Source organism: Ips typographus, linkage group LG6, assembly GCF_016097725.1.
Source record: "Ips typographus isolate SLU linkage group LG6, UJ_Ityp_2.0, whole genome shotgun sequence".
NCBI lineage: Eukaryota > Metazoa > Arthropoda > Insecta > Coleoptera > Curculionidae > Ips > Ips typographus.
The window spans coordinates 7677316-7694401 of NC_138427.1; the positions used below are offsets into that span (position 1 = coordinate 7677316).

Genomic DNA, 17086 nt, shown 5'->3' on the forward strand with positions numbered 1-17086 from the left:
AATTAAATACTATCTACACCTCAAAGAGTTAAGGGTTACACCCAAAGTTAACTCTTAAATAAATAATAAAAGATAAATTTAGAGAGGTGAATAATATTTATTAACATAATTATTATATAATCACGCATTACATTTTTAACACTATATTCGAAAAACTCCTACAATAAGTAATAGAAACACATTTAAACTACGATACGTTCAAGATGAACTTCCAAATAAAAAAGAATATACATAAAATTCAATTACAATTCGGTTTCTATGTATTTTCTTGCCATTATTTAAAAGTCGATTTGATTCGTCTTAGGTAGCAATTCCGACAGTCTGTTGACTCACCCATCAACAGACCATTGAGATAAATACCAGTACCAATGATTAGTTGTTTATAAATATAGATAAAACCAAAAAAATGCGGAGTTAAAATCCATCAAGCGCTAAACACATGACACCTAGAATATAAGTATTATAAAGAACAACCTTTAATTGATACATGAATGTTAATAACACTATACAGTAATAAGCTTTTTCGTGCAACAATTTTTACAATACATAGATAAGTAAAGAGATTATATTTTTCTACGTTTAAATATTTAGTGGCAACCAAGGTCGCCGTGAAAGAAGATGTAGATTGGGAAATCTTATTACTGACACAAATTTTATACTTGCAACATGTAAAACATTGACATATACAGTTAAACACAAAAAAGTTTGCTATATGACTAGAATCAATCCTACTTGACAGTGGCCTACTAAATAAATAACTGAATAAAATTTGTGTTTTTTTTTTTAATGTAAGTACTTAGACATCAACAACCATTTTTTTATGGATGTCGGTGTTGCCGACAACGTTGCAAAACTCCTCAAAGGAGATTTTGCCATCCTCATCTTTATCAGCAAACAAAATAGTTTTATCCACAATCTGCTGTAGCTGGGTATCTTTTAGGTTATTGCCCACCATCATCTTCAAAACCTATCACAGCACAACCAGGGTTAACTTAATGAGATAACATTGTTTAGAAAAATACCTGAAACAATTCACCATTAGAGATATATCCATCATTATCCATATCATAAATACGAAAGGCGAAACGCAATTTCGACAACTTGTCGCCTTTCACACTGAACTGGGACACTCCCTGGATGAATTCTAAAAGACCAGAAAAAGGTAATTAACTGCAACTCACTGAGTCAAATCTGTCTGAACCTTTAAAATCCACTTCGCCATTGCCATCAGCGTCGAAAATATCAATCACCCGCTGAACTAAAGGATTTTGTTGCAGCTCAGGCAATGACATGAACTCATCAATGCTAAGAGCGCCGGAATTGTCCAAGTCCAGCTTACGAAATCGTTTGCCTAGACGGCGGATTTCGTCAGCGTCGACTGTAAAAATAGTACAATAAAATGATCTATTACTGACATTTTAACTACCAGATTTATTACAAACTAAGCATAAAACTTAAGGGGTTTTTAATTGATAATTATGGGAAATTGAAATAAAAATAAAAGACCCACTATTACAGTATAATCACATACTTACAGTTGGAGCAAAGTTCCATGGGCAGGGAACTTTCGTTACCCTAAAACAAAAATAGAATGCCAATTTAACAACTTTGCAATCATGACATTCAAATGGTTAGTGAGTATGACTTGGAAGACATTCACACATTGATCAGTTAAACTGATATCAAGACTTACACCTCCATAATATCAATTTTAAAGGTAAATGTTACTATTGTAGTAGAATTTTCATTTTTTTAAATTATGCGCCAGTGTGGGATAGATAGAATGTGATGTCACAATTTGTGAACTGGCGTTTGTCAAATTGTATTTGGCAGGTGACGGTTTATTAAAAAAGAGGAGTGATTTGAGCAAGAAAAATTTCCTCTCAGCAAATTATGTTACTTTTGAGTATTCTGAAAAGTGGATGAGTTTTATGGGTGAAAAACCCTCTACAATAGTCCACCCTATTAATAATTAATATATTACTATATTCAGTAGCTTAATACAAATTTAGACACAACACAGCTTTGATTCCACTATTTTCTGTGTTTAGTGGTGGAAGTGCCTTTTCAATCACAAACCGCACATAATAATGTACAAAAATGTCAATAAATTCTGAAAATAATATTTTAGGTAAAAAGAAGTGGATAATAAGTGTCAATGCTTTTACCACAGTTTGTTAAATCAAACTTGGGATACAACCAACTATTACTGTGGAAAAATCTATAATGTTATTTTTGTTCTGGAATTCAAATGTGTTGCTGAATTTTTACAGGAATCAACATGTCATTGATACTGATACAATCAAACATAATTATCCCTGTCAGTTTTTAGTTTAAACTTTAGATTACCACAAGTTAAACAATAAATCAAATGTTATTTTAAATACCCTATTCTATAAGTGGTAATGGGTTTTATGTGTTTAACACATGTGCAGTAAACTCCAAGGACTTTACTTGTGTATTTTTATATCTTCAATCTGTATAATTCAGGCAATAACTCATCTTTACAAGATCTGATTAGTTAACATGTTCAACACCTTTTCAAAAGCTAAAAAGAATGAAGAAACTCACTTTTTCTTAATTTTGATTGAAATAGGTAGGAATTTGAGAAATAAACAATTTACAACACCTTTCAAATAACCATTTAGTTACTATTTACTGTAAGGTAAACTATAATTAGAAAGTCATTGACATGGCGAAAATGCATTAAAATTAGTGCTTTTTTCAATGGAGAACATGATTTTTGAACAGATTTTTCTCTTATTTTGTAAGGAGAACTGAAAACTATAGATTTAAAGCTAAAAGTATTTTTTGCTGCTAACAGCCTAATCAAGATATGCAGTAATAATGTATAGGCAGTGGTTATGTTAACTACATTATTGTGGTATTACAGGAAAGTGGAAACTACAGCTAAGGAGCATGTGCTTTGCAAATAAACATAGTACAAACTCAAAAAAGATAAAATTAGTACAACCAAATTTTCACTACACCAACTAAATTCAATTAGTGCAGTGCTTCATTTCTAAATAAAGAATTTCTTATCAAACAGTAGTAAACAGTGAAGCCCTATACATTAAATTTAGCAGGTCAAAAAGGGCTTGTCCCAATAACTAGAACTGGGTTTCCAAAGTAGGAATTAAACGACAGTTTTTAACAACTACAAACAGTAAATTCGCAACTTACCATGGCGCACTGGGGTCGGACGAACAAACTAATTACCCTTTTACTATCGCTCTTTGATTTTACACTTCGGAAATATCTTTAAAATAGATATTTTACTGGCACTTTGCTCAGATTTCTTTGCAAACGACCTATTACTTTTTTATGACTTTTTTGGTAAGGCAACAATGACATTTGACATTTGATGTGACGTTGACACTTTAATTTGTCAAAAACCATAAACGTATAAATGTGTAAAAATAAACTCGTTTTGGTATTCTATATTCTCTACATGAATTTTTATCAAGTAAAGTTTTTCCAGGTTTTACCATTGACAATCTATTCTCTCTTTTTGATTTTGTAGTGATAATTTTAAAATTCCCATCTTTGTATACGTGACAAGAATTATGAAGGTAGTTGGAAGGGTATAATAAAATTGTGTTCACAATCACGGCTAAAACCATGCGCAATAAAGCGAGCAAAGTTGATTGACGTCACGATGACGTTATTTGACAAAGTTATAATTTGATTAAATGTCAAATTGCGTCATTGTGACATCACATTCCGCGCTCTATTAAGTGTCAACTCAAATAGAGCTTGTGTATTATGTTTAACTCACACTCACTTATAAAGGACAGATTATCAATTCTGAATAATTTATTCACATCCTATCAATCAAAACTGTTATCAGACTGCCCTCTGAGAAAATTTCATGATTGTTCACTAAAGTTAATTTGTATTTTAGCTGGATGAATATAATAACAGCAAAAGGAATTCAAGTACAAATATCAATACTTAACATTTACTTTCAGGTAGTACTTTACAACAAAAAGAAAATTGGGTATATACACCATAATAATCGAAGTCAAAATTAAAATTATCTATAACAATACTTACTGCAACAGTAAGGATAACTAAACAGAAAGACTTAACTTAACTTTCTTAATAAAAGTTATCACAAAATATCATTTACATTTGACTGGGAAGTCTCTTTGGTAGTGTCAAGCGATTGCTCGTTCAATTTTGAGATTTTTACTGTAGGTTTGACTGAAAATGATGTCCTTTTGGGTATCTGAAAAATTTAAAAAAATAGTATAAATCTTCCAGAGAAAAACAAGACTTACTTTGGACACTTTAATTGGTACACAATCTGGAATTTTTCTTTTTTGTCCCTTTCTTTTATTTCCAAAAGATGGAGCAGCCTGAATGTTTGGTACCACTGGTACCTTTTTCGTTGGGGCAGCTTTTTCTTTAGTCGGTTTATCATCGTCGATTATTTCAATAACTCCGCTTGCTGTTACTCTTTCAGGGCGTATTTGTAGAATTTCATTTAAAACTCTGGATTCGATATTTCGGTACTTGGGAGGTAATTTTTTGATCATGTCGAATACTTTGGTTACTTTCTGTACCACTGAACTTTCGATGCTTTGAACTTCAGACATTATCGTACGGCGCTCATTTTCTAACCGTTTGATTTCACGTTGGGCCTAAAAACACTTATCAGTGAGTAAAAATCACTAATTGTGATAACTTATCACACTTACTTGCAATAATATACTGGACACGTTATACGACTCGTCGTTGATCACATCCATTCCAGAAATTATTGCTAGTTCTTGAAGTTTTTTCATTACGTAGTCTTGCGCTCTTTTTGCGAACATTGAAGTAATATCAGATTTTGACATGTGGAACTTTTCCAAACAGAATCGTTCCGATAATTCTTTTAAGTGAAATGCTCCATAACAACTGCAAATCTTTATAAAAAAAATTGTTATTACGTGTGGAATGCCTTTTTATGAGAAATAACTTACACATTGACCGTTTAGAAAGTCGGATCGGATTGGTTTGTGTTCCTTTAAGTCCAAGTGTATCAGAACTATAACTTGGAGTTTAAACGTTTCTGGCACTGGTTGTAATAATTGGTTAAACCGTCTGTAAAGAATATAATCTGTTATAAATGCCAAAGCTGCTTCTAGAATCATTTTAAAATTGCAAAAAGCCTCTAAAACTCCCGAGAAGTAGCAAAAGAAAATTGCACCGTTTGGCCGCTAAAGAGAGTCAAAGTCAAGCTTCACAAACCTTCAAAGTGATTTAACCACTTTCGCTTTAACCTAAAATAATTCAGTTATTTGAACAGTTATGACAAAAGGACACTGAAGGTAAAATATAGTTCAGACCAAAGGCTTTTCAACGGTGTATTCAAAAAAGGTTATTGGTGTGATAGTTTGACCGCTAGAGGGCGTCAAAGTCAAGCTTTTCGACAATTTTGACCATTTTAGCTTTTTACACAGTTTTTGAGATATTTCCTGGAAACTAAAAATTGTTTTCACTTTTTTGGGTCACCCTGTTTTCAGCCGCTAATCTGAGCCACCCTGTATCACCCTGACATCAATTTTGCCCCAACTGTCACGGTTTTCGGGATGACCTGAAAATTATGTCAATTTTGACGGTTTTCAGTGCGTGGCACCCTTAAAAAATGACATTTTTACAAATGACACTTTACGTCATTTTTGTATTATTAATCTGAAGGAATTTAGGCAGTGGAAGTTTATTTTAAAAATAATAAATAATTAAATTTTCTGACAATTTTTGTTTTTAATTTTTCAAGGATAAACGGTGCCTGGTACCAAAAACGAACATTGAAGGTAAAAGTTGCATTCCCTCAAGGTATGTTTGTGGTAAAACTTCAGACCTCAAACTTGAAGCGTTCCTGAGATAATTAGCAAAAACTACAAAAAAGCAAGGTTAACTTTGACGCCCTCTAGCGGCCAAACCGGGAAACTTAATAGTGTTCGCTCAACGTCACGTGAGAGCACCATTCATTAGCGTTCTTTCGTTATATGGCTCGTATATACAGGATGGTTCAAATAAGCGAGTTATTCACGATTTTCTAGATAAGTGCACGAAAATTTTGCTCAAATTAGGAATTTCTGCTCGATTTGAGAGGCGGCCAATATCAAGACTGCTAAAGCAAAAACAGTTGAGGATCGATACAGACATTTTACATCAAGTAGGCCTAGATAATTTAAGAAATTATAAATTTGGTTTCTTGCTCAAATTTGGGACACCCTGTATACTAATGGATTATCTAGGAAAAAAACAAATTTTGCGACAATAAAATAATGTGTACGGTTTTTTTTTCAATCAAATAATTTTTGTTCTCAATTTTTTAAGCTAAAAATAGCTGAATATCGACATAAGATATGTTACATGAAAAATATCCAGAAATGTACGTACAATCCATAAATGCAAAAAAAATGAAGGTTCTGATTTGAAAATGTCAACTGGAAGGTCGTATCCCAATTTTGGAAAACGCTGTATATCAAATTTTTTTCTCAAAAAACGCGCGTTTAAAAATAATAACATACATGTCCGTTTCTGAAAGATAATTTCCTGAATTTTAATCGAATATGGACACACTGTATACTTACTCTTGAAGAAAATCTCTAGCATTATCAGCATTATCGAACTCCAAGACTTTTCTCTCAAACGGCCACGAAACTTCCAGTACTGATGAGTTATCTGGTTGGTACGCTCCCAAATAACCAAAGTGTGGGATGTTGGTTATTATATACCTGAAACAAATCTTATTTACATCTTTGTTTCAACCTAGATTTAGACTTTCTAACCTGTTAAAATCAGCCGGTTGTCTCGGTTTGGTCGTTTTAATTCGTACCGTAAACCCATTATGTTGAACGATTTGGACAGGTTCATCAGACATTTGGACTGCAGGTTTAACCTGGGTTGGAACATAAGCAACATCTGGCACTGCTTCAGTGTTTTTGGTTGTAGTTGCTGAAGGTTTGGCTTTACAACTGGTATCAGTTTTCAAAACCACTTCTGGTGGTTGGTTGTAACTACTCTCGTACATCCAGTGTCCACACTTGTACCGATCATTTCCTTTCATTTTGTGTATTGTTTGCGCGCTGATTAATATCTTGCTTATATACTTCAATTGATCTAAATCCTCTTCGTCATAATGTATAAGGTAAGGACCAATAAATATTCGATCACTGTACTTCGGACTGACGTACATCCCAAATTCGTCATGGTCGTGATTGCGTTCGAGCATGGCATTCTTTACCAATAAAGTAGTGTTCTCTTCTTTTGCAATTTGAGTCAGCTTAACAAGATCGTTGTATTTAATAGAATAGTCAATATTTTTAAAGTGTAAGTACACAAAATCTTGGTTTAAGAAAACTACTCGCCACTTGGCTACTTTCTTGACTTCAGGTAGGCTAACCCACATGTACAAGTTGTCGGTTAAGTCATCATCGCAACCATCTTCTATGAGTTCTCTTAAAGGATATTGTTGTCGAGAAATAAACAGGGACACCACCTCTCCTCTCATGTTTTTATGCTTCACTTCGGTGGGTTCGTTGGTGACTTCCTCACTAACTACTGTAGTAGAAACTGGTTTGGGAACGTCCCGTCGAATTACAGTAGAAACAGATTTACTCTTCTTTTCACTGGGAATAGTTTCTTGGAGTTTCTGCGTTTGAGTACACAAACCTCGGACTTCAAACTGACCAGGAACCGTTTCCACTAGTAGAAATGATAAAGTTTGAGGATTGTACTTTGGGGACAAAGCTCCTGTTAACAGCCACTTTACTATGTCCCGTATATTCTCCGACTGTTTAATTAACCACGGAGCTGTACCTTTCAGAGGAGTTTGAATAATGAAGGAGCTATTAGTTTCAATGTCCAGCAGAGTTTTTCCTTGTAACTTGGGTCCGACGTTTAGTAACAGTCTGAGCGGCATATCATAAACGCAATAAATATTAACCATTTTTAAAATAAATCCTTGTATCAAAGCAGCCCAAGGTAAAATTCTAGCATAGCTGCCTACTAAACAATTCTGCCGTTCCGTACTGCGGCTTAGCTTTTGCAGCCAAAGTGGATCAGTTACAATAATTTCTCCTGGAAATACTGGCATCACTCTAGCCTTAATGCTTGATGAACTTTGGGCAGTTTGGATGTCATTACTTCCGTATTGACGAATTTTAAGTTCTTGTTTACGTTTATGTCCTGTTCGACTCACATTACTTGCAACTAATAATGACTTCGTCATGTCAAATAAATCTTTTTTCAACATATCACAGTCATTTAGCAGTTTTTCGTCACCGTGTTTATTTAAATTCATTTTCAAGAAATCAGATTCTGTTAAATTGTTTACAAAATCTCCTGCTGTTGCCTCCTCCGTCAGAGGTTTACTAGCTAAGTACTTCTTGTCCACTTCATTGACTCGTGCGCAACCATCAGGACCTAAAATGTATGTATGTGGTTTGGTAAGTTCTGCTGATCTAGATTTGTTTAATCTACTTGACGAATTCCATAATACGTATTCCGACTTGATTGTACACTTTTTCTTTCGTATGGATCTACCAGTGGATGATTCAAAAGATTCTGAGGATTCTTCTTTTATAAAATCTTCATCGCTGATGGAATTCGACTTTTTAAAACTTCGTTTTCTAGACTCAGAAGCAAGTTCAGGCTCCTTCTTAGAGCTACCATCGGTAGTTTTCAGTCTTTTCGGGAAAAGTCTACTGTACCCATCGCAGTGACAATCATACAAACGATGCACTAAACAATAAGGAATAATAGGCGAGAAATTATGCCGTTCCAAATCAACTGAGCATGGTTTTACAGCAGCATAAGTTTTTTTTGGACCTTCTACAATATCGTCAATATCTTCAAAAAATTCTGTGTACTTTCTAGGAGTTTTTGTGACTCTCCTAGACTTGTAACCAGAACCTACCACTAAGGCTCCTTCTTGAGAATAAATAACTGTTTGGGTAAATTCTTTTTCTTCTCGAGCCAAATTTCTTTTCGCCTCATCTTCAATCCTGGTAACTGCATCTACCGATAGTAACTCGCCATTATTAGAAGGTAGAGTGATGTTAATAACTCTATTTCTGCTTTTTGGACAGGTACACATAAAAAGGCATTTAGTTTTACGACAATGTGCACCGATTATTGTCGGACAATTTAATGAGTTACAAACGCATCCTAGTTGACAGTAGGGCTTGGAACACTTCACTTTGGGTTCGTTTTGTTTAACATCTACGCTTATCACTTTACAATTTAACCTCAGTAATTCTCTGTTAGTACATGCAAGTCTTCTGGGCTTTCTCTTTTTTATCATCGGTTTTGATTCTGTTGTGTCAGGAATTATCTCACTAGGATTAATTAATGGTTCAGCATCTGTATCGTCCTTTATTAAGGAGGGAGCAAGTTCCTTAATTTCTACGTATTTTATTAAATCTTCAATCACTTTGGCAACTTCACTTTCAAAAACTTGTACTGGTGGTTTAACTTCCTCCTCCTCCACCGGTTCAATTGGTTTAACATCAAGATGGTCTTTAATTTTCTTTCTGCATAAGATCTTGTCTTGACCCCTGTCGTAATTCACGTTGAATTGAAATGTTTTCGTTTGTTCTGTGTTGTCAAGAGCAGCAAGAGCAAATTCAAGGTGATCTTCTGATATTTCAGCATTCCACTGTTTTAGGACGTGTGGTAGTAGATTTGGATGAACGGGTTTTCTAAATTCAGGAAGTAAATCCACAATACATTTTGGAAGAGTTTTCAACTCGGAACGCCACTCAGAGTAGTCACTTTGCAGCAAGTGTTTCTTGCTTAACGGTCCGGGCATAAACTTAAGTTTAGTTGATTTTCGGTAATACTCTTGCAGCAATGAGGGTTTTGAAGGGCTTGTCTGCTGTTCAGATGGCTCTAAGTCTGCTTTAGATATAGTGGATTCCACGGCGGCTATACATTTCCCAGTCGTCCTACTCTTGACGAAAACCTTCTCATTTTTAAACAAAACGTAGCTTCCTTTTTGTCGCTCCTTTAAGTAGTTAAGCTTGTTTAAACGTTTCTCCTCCATTCTTTTTTTCCTCTCAAAGATCTTTCTTTTTTCCGCCAAAGTTTTAGGTTTGTACTCCGTTTTTTCTTTTGGCTTGTCACTGTTTTCTTCCGATTTTATTTGGGGATCCACCAGCATGATTGGATCGTTGTAGTTATTCTCGCGCAACCCTTCTTCTGCACCACTTTTTGGAATGGCATAACTAACATTCAACTTTGAGTCTGTTAAAAACTCATCAAGACTGTTGCTTACAAAAGGAGAACCCTTTGATTCAGAAGATTTTTCGATATCCTTAGCAGATAGAGATTTCGGCGTAATGGTGAGTTTGCTATTCTTGGATGGGGTCTCCAGTAAACTATCATTAGAGTTATCACTATTTGTAGTGTTAGTTACTGTGGTTTTGAATGAAGGCAAAGATTTGCTGCTAAAACTAGATTCATTTGGGACTGACTTTTGTTTTCTAATAATTTTTCTAATTTCGTTAAAAACATTGGGTAAATCTTCGTTTTCTTGGTGAAAGCTCTCCGTGTTTTCTCTTGTAGTGTCTGTTGTTTCTGGATTAATTGTTTTATGAATTACAGGAGTTTTATTAATGGGTTCAGTAATCCTGCTACTACTAGCAACGCTTGTATCATGATTTTTTTGACTGATGTACATTGATTCGTTATTAATAGTTTGCTTCACGTTCTGGAGAATATCCATTTTCTTTCTCATTCTTAAGCTTGTTAGCTGCATTTTCAGATTTTTTCTGACGTCTTCTAAACTGAGGGACGCTGATTTAATTCCAAAAGGACTGATCTCAGATTCCGTTGCACTTTCTTCAGAATGTTCTATCTGATCTAGATCTTCTTTTTTGGTACTACTTACGGAATTTACAAGTTTTAAATCTGGACTAGTGTCACCTTTTTTTTCCTGATTACTGATTGAAGTTGTTTGAACTTTCGGTTTGTTCTTTGATTCAGTTTTTAACGACTTACTGAGTTTAGTTACTATTATTTTGCCAATAGGATTTGGTTTTAAAATAAGATTTTTCTTAACCATTAAATACTTCACGTTCTTTTTGTCGGTATTCAACAAATCTGACGAGACAGATTGTACTATACTAATTCTCTTATTAGTATCCAGGTTGGTCAATTGAAAGTTTACTGCATTTTTAAACTGGTTCAAATTTAAAGAACCGTTATCATTAATTATTTTGGACTGTTGAGATTTATCATTGTTTTCACCTACATTTTGGCCTTCTTCTTTCTTAACTTCTATCGGAATGTTATTAGTTTCAGTACTAAACTCACTACTTTCCTGATCTGACTTTAAACTACTGTTTATCTCTAACTCCTTAGATTCCACATTTCCACATACTTGCACACTCTGTTCTTCTGAAAAATTGTCACTGTTGTCCGAAGGACTGTCGCTTATATCAGGTATCCCATTCCTTATAATCACGTCATCATTCTGTCCATCCTTATTTTTATTTGTTTCTTTAGCATTTTCAGCAAAATGTGATTTATTAATTTCAGTTTGTTCAGGATGTTCCGGTAAGCTTCGTTTAGCATCTTTTGGACTCGTCATAGAGACATCTGCAGCAACTGAGTTTTCTCCGACTGCATTCTGAAATTGTTTGGGTTCTTCTACTAAGTCTTCTTGAATAGTAGTTTTCTCAGACTCTCGAAGATTTTTAGTATCTTGTATTGATTTACTACCTTCAAACTCCTCAAATACATCATCACTACTGCTGTCACTAATTTCCCGCATAAAAATCTTATTAATTCGACTTTCACCAATCGGAGGAATTGTATCACTTGATAAAGTGTTACTTTCCTTGACATTGTGTTGGAATTCAGTTTGATTCTGTTTTTGATTTTCTTCTTCCTCTTTGTAATTAATTTTTTCTTCAGCTCCAGGTTGTTTCAGCACTGGATTTGCTTCCTTCACATCTTCTTCCGGTTTTTTAGTAACATTTGGCACACTCTGGCTTGCACCTGCTAATTCAGCAAAAACACATGGAAAGTTGTTTCCCTGACTGTCGTCAATACCTAAATTAGACGAGACTAAATTTTCTTTGGAAGAGTCACTGTCAACAATTTTTTCGTTTTCATCAAAAATGACTTCCAACTCCAAATTCTGAGATGTGTCGATTTTGTTTACCTTCTTATCAACGTCCTTATCAGGACTAAGTTGTCCGCATTGACTAGTTTCAATGTTGTCCTCTTTTACTGCCACATTTTCAGTATTTTTCGTTATCACGTGCTGCTCACACTCATTTGTTACAGAATTCATTGGAACATCATTCACAGTAAATGTCGTTGAACTGTCGTTTGCATCTAAAGACGGAGCAGTATCGACAACATGTTTTTTATCCAGATTTTGCTCGTTGACATCTGAAACTGGATCTTTACTTGCCAAAGAACTCGTAGCAATGGAGTCGTCGATTTCCGTAATTTCTTTCGGAGACTGTATTGGAGAAGAATCATTTTCTTTTGTAGCATTTCCTTCACTTGGCTTATTAATGGGAATTAAACTGGTGTAACTAGTAGTTACACTTGTACTATTTTCTGCTACAGATAAAACTGATGCTTGGTCATTATTATCAAGGTTGATATTTGGGTCTTTACTTGCTAATTCAATATCGTTTCTATTTGAAGCTTTCTTTTCAATGTTAACTCTTCTATCTTTAGTTTCCGACGCTTCTGTACTATTTAGAGACTGGAGGCTTTTGGCATTTGAATTCACTAGATTTGCAGAGGTCGAGCTGCTACTGTCGTTAGTTATTGTAGTGTCTTGAATCTGTGACATTGTGGTATCCTTCTGAACATCCACACTGTCGTCTGCAATTTTTTCATCAAACATTCTATCACTAAAGGTTCCCTTTGTACTGTCTTGTTCTTTATTTAATTGTGATGTTAAGACCAAATTATGAATATGATTACCTGTTTTGGCATCTTGCAGATGTGAAGCTGAAGAACCTTTGACTGTTTTATTTTTATCTTCTTCCAAGTTCTCCTTACTTTTGTGGGTGTTGACACTTTTCACTGCTTCAATATTTAGGATGCTTTCAGAATAATCAACACTTGTTGAGCTTGTGATGTTTAAACTGATATCAGTAGAAGTGGTTCCATCACGGTTAGAGGTTTCTTTATTTTTAAAGTCACTTGACATAGTAGATTTGGTAAATGTATTAGGGATAACATTGTGGCACTGTTCTGCTTCTTCAATAAGTAGTTCTATAGTATTTTCTTGTGAGTGGTTACTCGAAGACAAATTGTCTGCAATACCGGATAAAGCAGTGGTATTACTTTCTTCAACAGACGAGACTGGTTCTGTTAAACTTAGTTCCTTTTCATTTGAACCTTTTCTGTCAGAGGTGTGTTTATTTTCAGAGTTTTCATCAAGAGGTGTGGAAATATTTGCGTCCGAATCATTTAGCTCCTCTATTTCGATCACATCCGAGTTCAAACCATCCAAATCCAAAGTTTTCACATACACCTCTTGACTCTTACTGTTGTAGGTTTGATTTAAGCTTTGCTGGGCTTCCATCGGTGTATTTGTGTCTTCCAAAATTGACTCTACAGCAATTTTAACGCTCGTCGAGATAAAATCTAAGCTCATATCACTAGAATTAGTCTCATCAAAGCAGAAACTGTTTTCATTTTTTGTGTTTTCTATATTGCCTACTACGGTAAGGGACTTTGGAACATCTGATTCAGCAGCAAGGTTGATGGGATATTCGTCAAGCTGTAATGAGTCATTTGTTAAGTTTGTTTGAATCAAACTAGACACATTTTCATCTGAATCTTTGTCAAATATAAAATTTCTGGTTTCAGTTTGTTTCTCAGTAGCTGTGCTAATAATGTTGTCGTTAGTTATTGAAATCTCTTCATTAGTCTCTTTTTGGACTTCCAAAGTTTCGTCAGTAATAGATAGTGAAAATGACTTGTCCATACTATTCGACTGATCATATAGTTCAGGATTGTTTGAACCATCATTTACCTGTTCTTTGACTGTTTTGTCTAGATTATCTTCTGAGCTCTCACTACTTGTCTGTGTGTTAAGACTTCTTACATCCACAATTTTCGGCATACTTATTTCTGGCATATTTTGTTGCACCATAATAGGTGTAATTGTGGCGTGTATACCCTCAAAACTAGATTCTATATTTAAAGGTTCTGAACTACTCTTCTTCAGGTAATCAATGGCACGAATTGTTTTTAGTACGTCAGTCTTGTTCATGCTCTTTTCTTGAGCGTACATTGGAGTAAGAAGCGGAGCTTTGCAGGTTTCTTCTTCATCAGAGTCGCTACCTGTCAGATCTACAGAAAAACACTGACTCTGGTTTACTTTTGTTATAGAACATGGTATTTTATTATATGATATATCCTTGTTAGCAGGGGACGTACTTTCTGATAACTTGTTCACAGAAGCATCTTCACAATGGTTCTTCTCATCGAAACTACTATCACTATCCTCAAAAACCTCAATGACATTCACTTCAGTAACTTCGCATGAATTTCTAGCATTGTCAGATGTTTCATCATCGTCAGAAAGTACAATAGTTTCCTCAGTTTTTTTAACAACATTAGCTTCAGTTTGATTTGATGTATTTGACTCGTGAGCCTTTGCAGCATTGTTTGAGTGGTTATCTTCAGTCCAATTAGTATTTTTAAGCACTTGCGGTATAGGAGTGGTTAGATCTATCGTTTCCGCCTCCATACTTTTATACCTGAAATGTTATTTGTTTGATGTACACTAATATTTGTGAAAAGAATAGAAATATTAATAAAATAAATGACATCTAAATTGCTTAATGATCACCAACGTATTAGCTTGGAACTTGGATTAACTTTAAACCTCAGAGTCATAAGTGAATATTTTCGAACATTTCATTGATTCAGAGCAAAACTAAATTTGGGATGGAAAAATAATCTTAAAATGGGGTTATACAGGTTGGCCAAACTAAAACTGGTCATAGGAAAACCATGTAACTGAACTTTGCCCAGCAAATTATTATTTTTTTTTTATCACTTTGGGGCATCTAACTACTGTGTGTGTAAAAAAGTGTACAATAACAAAATGATATTGTAACTAATCCAGTGAATGAATTCAGATAAGCATCTGGCAACATTGCCTCGAAGTTTGCGCCTACTAGACATTTTATTAGGTTTTCTGTCTTTGTCTCGTACATGCAATTATCTATCTTTCTCTGTCACTTACACGGTTTTCCTATGGTCAGTTTTAGTTTTACGACACCTGTATAGTGTGTATCATTCAAATTGGCTTAGGCTAAGTAAAAATTCATTTTGACGCTCTATTACACTATTACAACAAATCTGACGTGACGATGACATTGACATTTTGACAATTGAAGTTTTATCCAGTGACATCCTAGTGAATTTTAAATGTTGGCTAAACATACTAACTTAAAAATTAAAAATGTTTTGACATTTGTATTGAACGTTAATAAACATAGTTTTGTCTTTATTTTTGAAAAAATATTATTAAAAAATAAATATAAATAAAAAATGAAGAAGTTATAAGCAGCAAGCTGTGTATTAAAAAATAGTTAATTATAACTTTGATTTGTTCTGACATGATTAATTGAAACATAGCAATTATTGCAAACACTGTTTTTGTTGTATCTATAAATACCCATACCTAAAATGAAAAATATTTTTTTTTATTTTTTTTTTTAAATAACTTCTCTAACGTCATCTAAATAAGTCAAAACACATTAAAAGAAACACAATTTTGAGCATTAACTGACTTTCTTAATTACACCTAGACAATATGTTGTTAAAACTTTAAATTTCAAACATTTTACAGGTTGAAATCTGGTACACACCATTTTAAGAATTATTTGCTTGATTATTTGAGAACAACCGTTTGTTTTACTTGATAAATAACTTTCATAGGCAACCTTATTAAATACGGCATTTAAAAATCAGTACCGCTCTAGGAGTCACATACTCTATGCTCCTCCGCGTAATTCATTACTTTATACCTCCATGGTCGACAGTAGACATTTGACGCTGGTCAGTTATTGATTATTGACATTTGCAATCCCAACATGGCGGTCATCACGTGTTTATTTATTACATGAATGACGATAATAATTAAACACTATTTTCCTTAATAATAATACTGTTTGCAATATAAATAAAATAAAGGAAGGTCCAGTGAGCGTTACTACTTATTTAAATCAATTAAAGGTGAGGTTAATTATTAAATAGGTGTCCTTTAAAAATGGCTAATTCATCCTTAAAAAAAGAGTTTTGCACATGATAATTACAGTAACTACCTTCTGTAATTCAATAATAGAAATCCTATACCAACATTGCTATTAAATAATCATAAATAACGAATCAAGGAAAAAAATTAAAAGTGCATTCCCTTATTATAGTCCAGAATTATTTTAACAAAATGCACTCTCACAAAGTTATTAATGAACAAAAAAATGAGAGAAACGACTTAAGAACAACTAAACAAAAATAACGACAAAATCCAATCTGAAGAAAGCAGACATATTTGTAAAAAGTGTGGTTAGAGGAGAATCTGACTCTGAGGATGCCAACGCCAGTTACGAAACGTCGCATGGCGTCTCGTAACAGCCGATAATGGGCGCATCAAGTGCAAGTGTACTTAAGTGTTTACCAGTGTAATAGCAATGGCAAACGAAAATTGGTGATTACTCACCCGTTTTAACAATTGTCACGATTATCACGACATTTCACAACGCACTAAAGTCCATCTGCACTAATAAATAAATCGCACAAAATCTCTCCCTAAAGTCTTTGTACGATCAGCTGGCAGCCATGTTGTTCTAGTCGGTTTCAGCCGGTAAAAAAAGATGGCCGCCGTGCAGCGCCCACATCGAAAATGTGCGTGTACATTTTCCGCAGTTTTCAATCGGCGTTGCCAATTGGATTTTTTGTTAATTTATTTTTTAAATTGTATTTTCAAATTTATTATACTATTACATTGTTGCAATAAATCTACGTAAGTTTCACGTGTTTTTAATGCTTTTTTGTTTTAACAGTGTTGACGTGACGTGTTCAGTTCTGACTGTAG

The 17086-nt window shown here is 34.2% G+C and overlaps 2 protein-coding genes and 1 long non-coding RNA gene across 3 annotated transcripts; 1 reads left to right on the forward strand and 2 right to left on the reverse strand.

Moving 5' to 3' along the window:
• Window positions 1–77: 77 nt before the first annotated feature.
• On the reverse strand, window positions 78–3344 carry LOC145731289 (calcineurin subunit B type 2). Its single transcript, XM_081983001.1, has 5 exons — window positions 3184–3344; window positions 1536–1575; window positions 1202–1378; window positions 1023–1144; window positions 78–967 (listed from the first exon to the last, which is right to left on the reverse strand). Exons 1-5 carry the CDS (start codon window positions 3184–3186, stop codon window positions 797–799), a joined length of 513 nt encoding a protein of 170 aa, XP_081839127.1. The 5' UTR covers window positions 3187–3344; the 3' UTR covers window positions 78–796.
• A 603-nt stretch (window positions 3345–3947) lies between these two features.
• On the reverse strand, window positions 3948–16847 carry LOC145731261 (uncharacterized). Its single transcript, XM_081982947.1, has 7 exons — window positions 16712–16847; window positions 6789–14741; window positions 6591–6734; window positions 4971–5091; window positions 4704–4913; window positions 4284–4646; window positions 3948–4231 (listed from the first exon to the last, which is right to left on the reverse strand). The coding sequence occupies exons 2-7, from the start codon at window positions 14729–14731 to the stop codon at window positions 4115–4117; spliced, it is 8898 nt and encodes a 2965-aa protein (XP_081839073.1). The 5' UTR covers window positions 14732–14741; window positions 16712–16847; the 3' UTR covers window positions 3948–4114.
• Window positions 16092–17030, forward strand: LOC145731293 (uncharacterized). Its single transcript, XR_014178780.1, has 2 exons — window positions 16092–16227; window positions 16822–17030. It is a non-coding gene; the product is annotated as an uncharacterized LOC145731293 (long non-coding RNA).
• Window positions 17031–17086: the final 56 nt, after the last annotated feature.

What these genes read in the sequence shown, in the direction of transcription:
- LOC145731289 (XM_081983001.1), bottom strand. An exon ending in CATGGAACTTTGCTCCAACT is followed by an intron (nt 1,379 to 1,535) that starts GTAAGTATGTGA and finishes CTATTTTTACAG; the next exon opens with TCGACGCTGACGAAATCCGC. An exon ending in CTAATGGTGAATTGTTTCAG is followed by an intron (nt 968 to 1,022) that starts GTATTTTTCTAA and finishes GTGCTGTGATAG; the next exon opens with GTTTTGAAGATGATGGTGGG.
- LOC145731261 (XM_081982947.1), bottom strand. Translation starts at nt 14,731, where the DNA reads ATGGAGGCGGAAACGATAGATCTAACCACTCCTATACCGCAAGTGCTT. An exon ending in GCTAGAGATTTTCTTCAAGA is followed by an intron (nt 5,092 to 6,590) that starts GTAAGTATACAG and finishes TATTCTTTACAG; the next exon opens with ACGGTTTAACCAATTATTAC. An exon ending in ACTTTCTAAACGGTCAATGT is followed by an intron (nt 4,914 to 4,970) that starts GTAAGTTATTTC and finishes TTTTTTATAAAG; the next exon opens with ATTTGCAGTTGTTATGGAGC.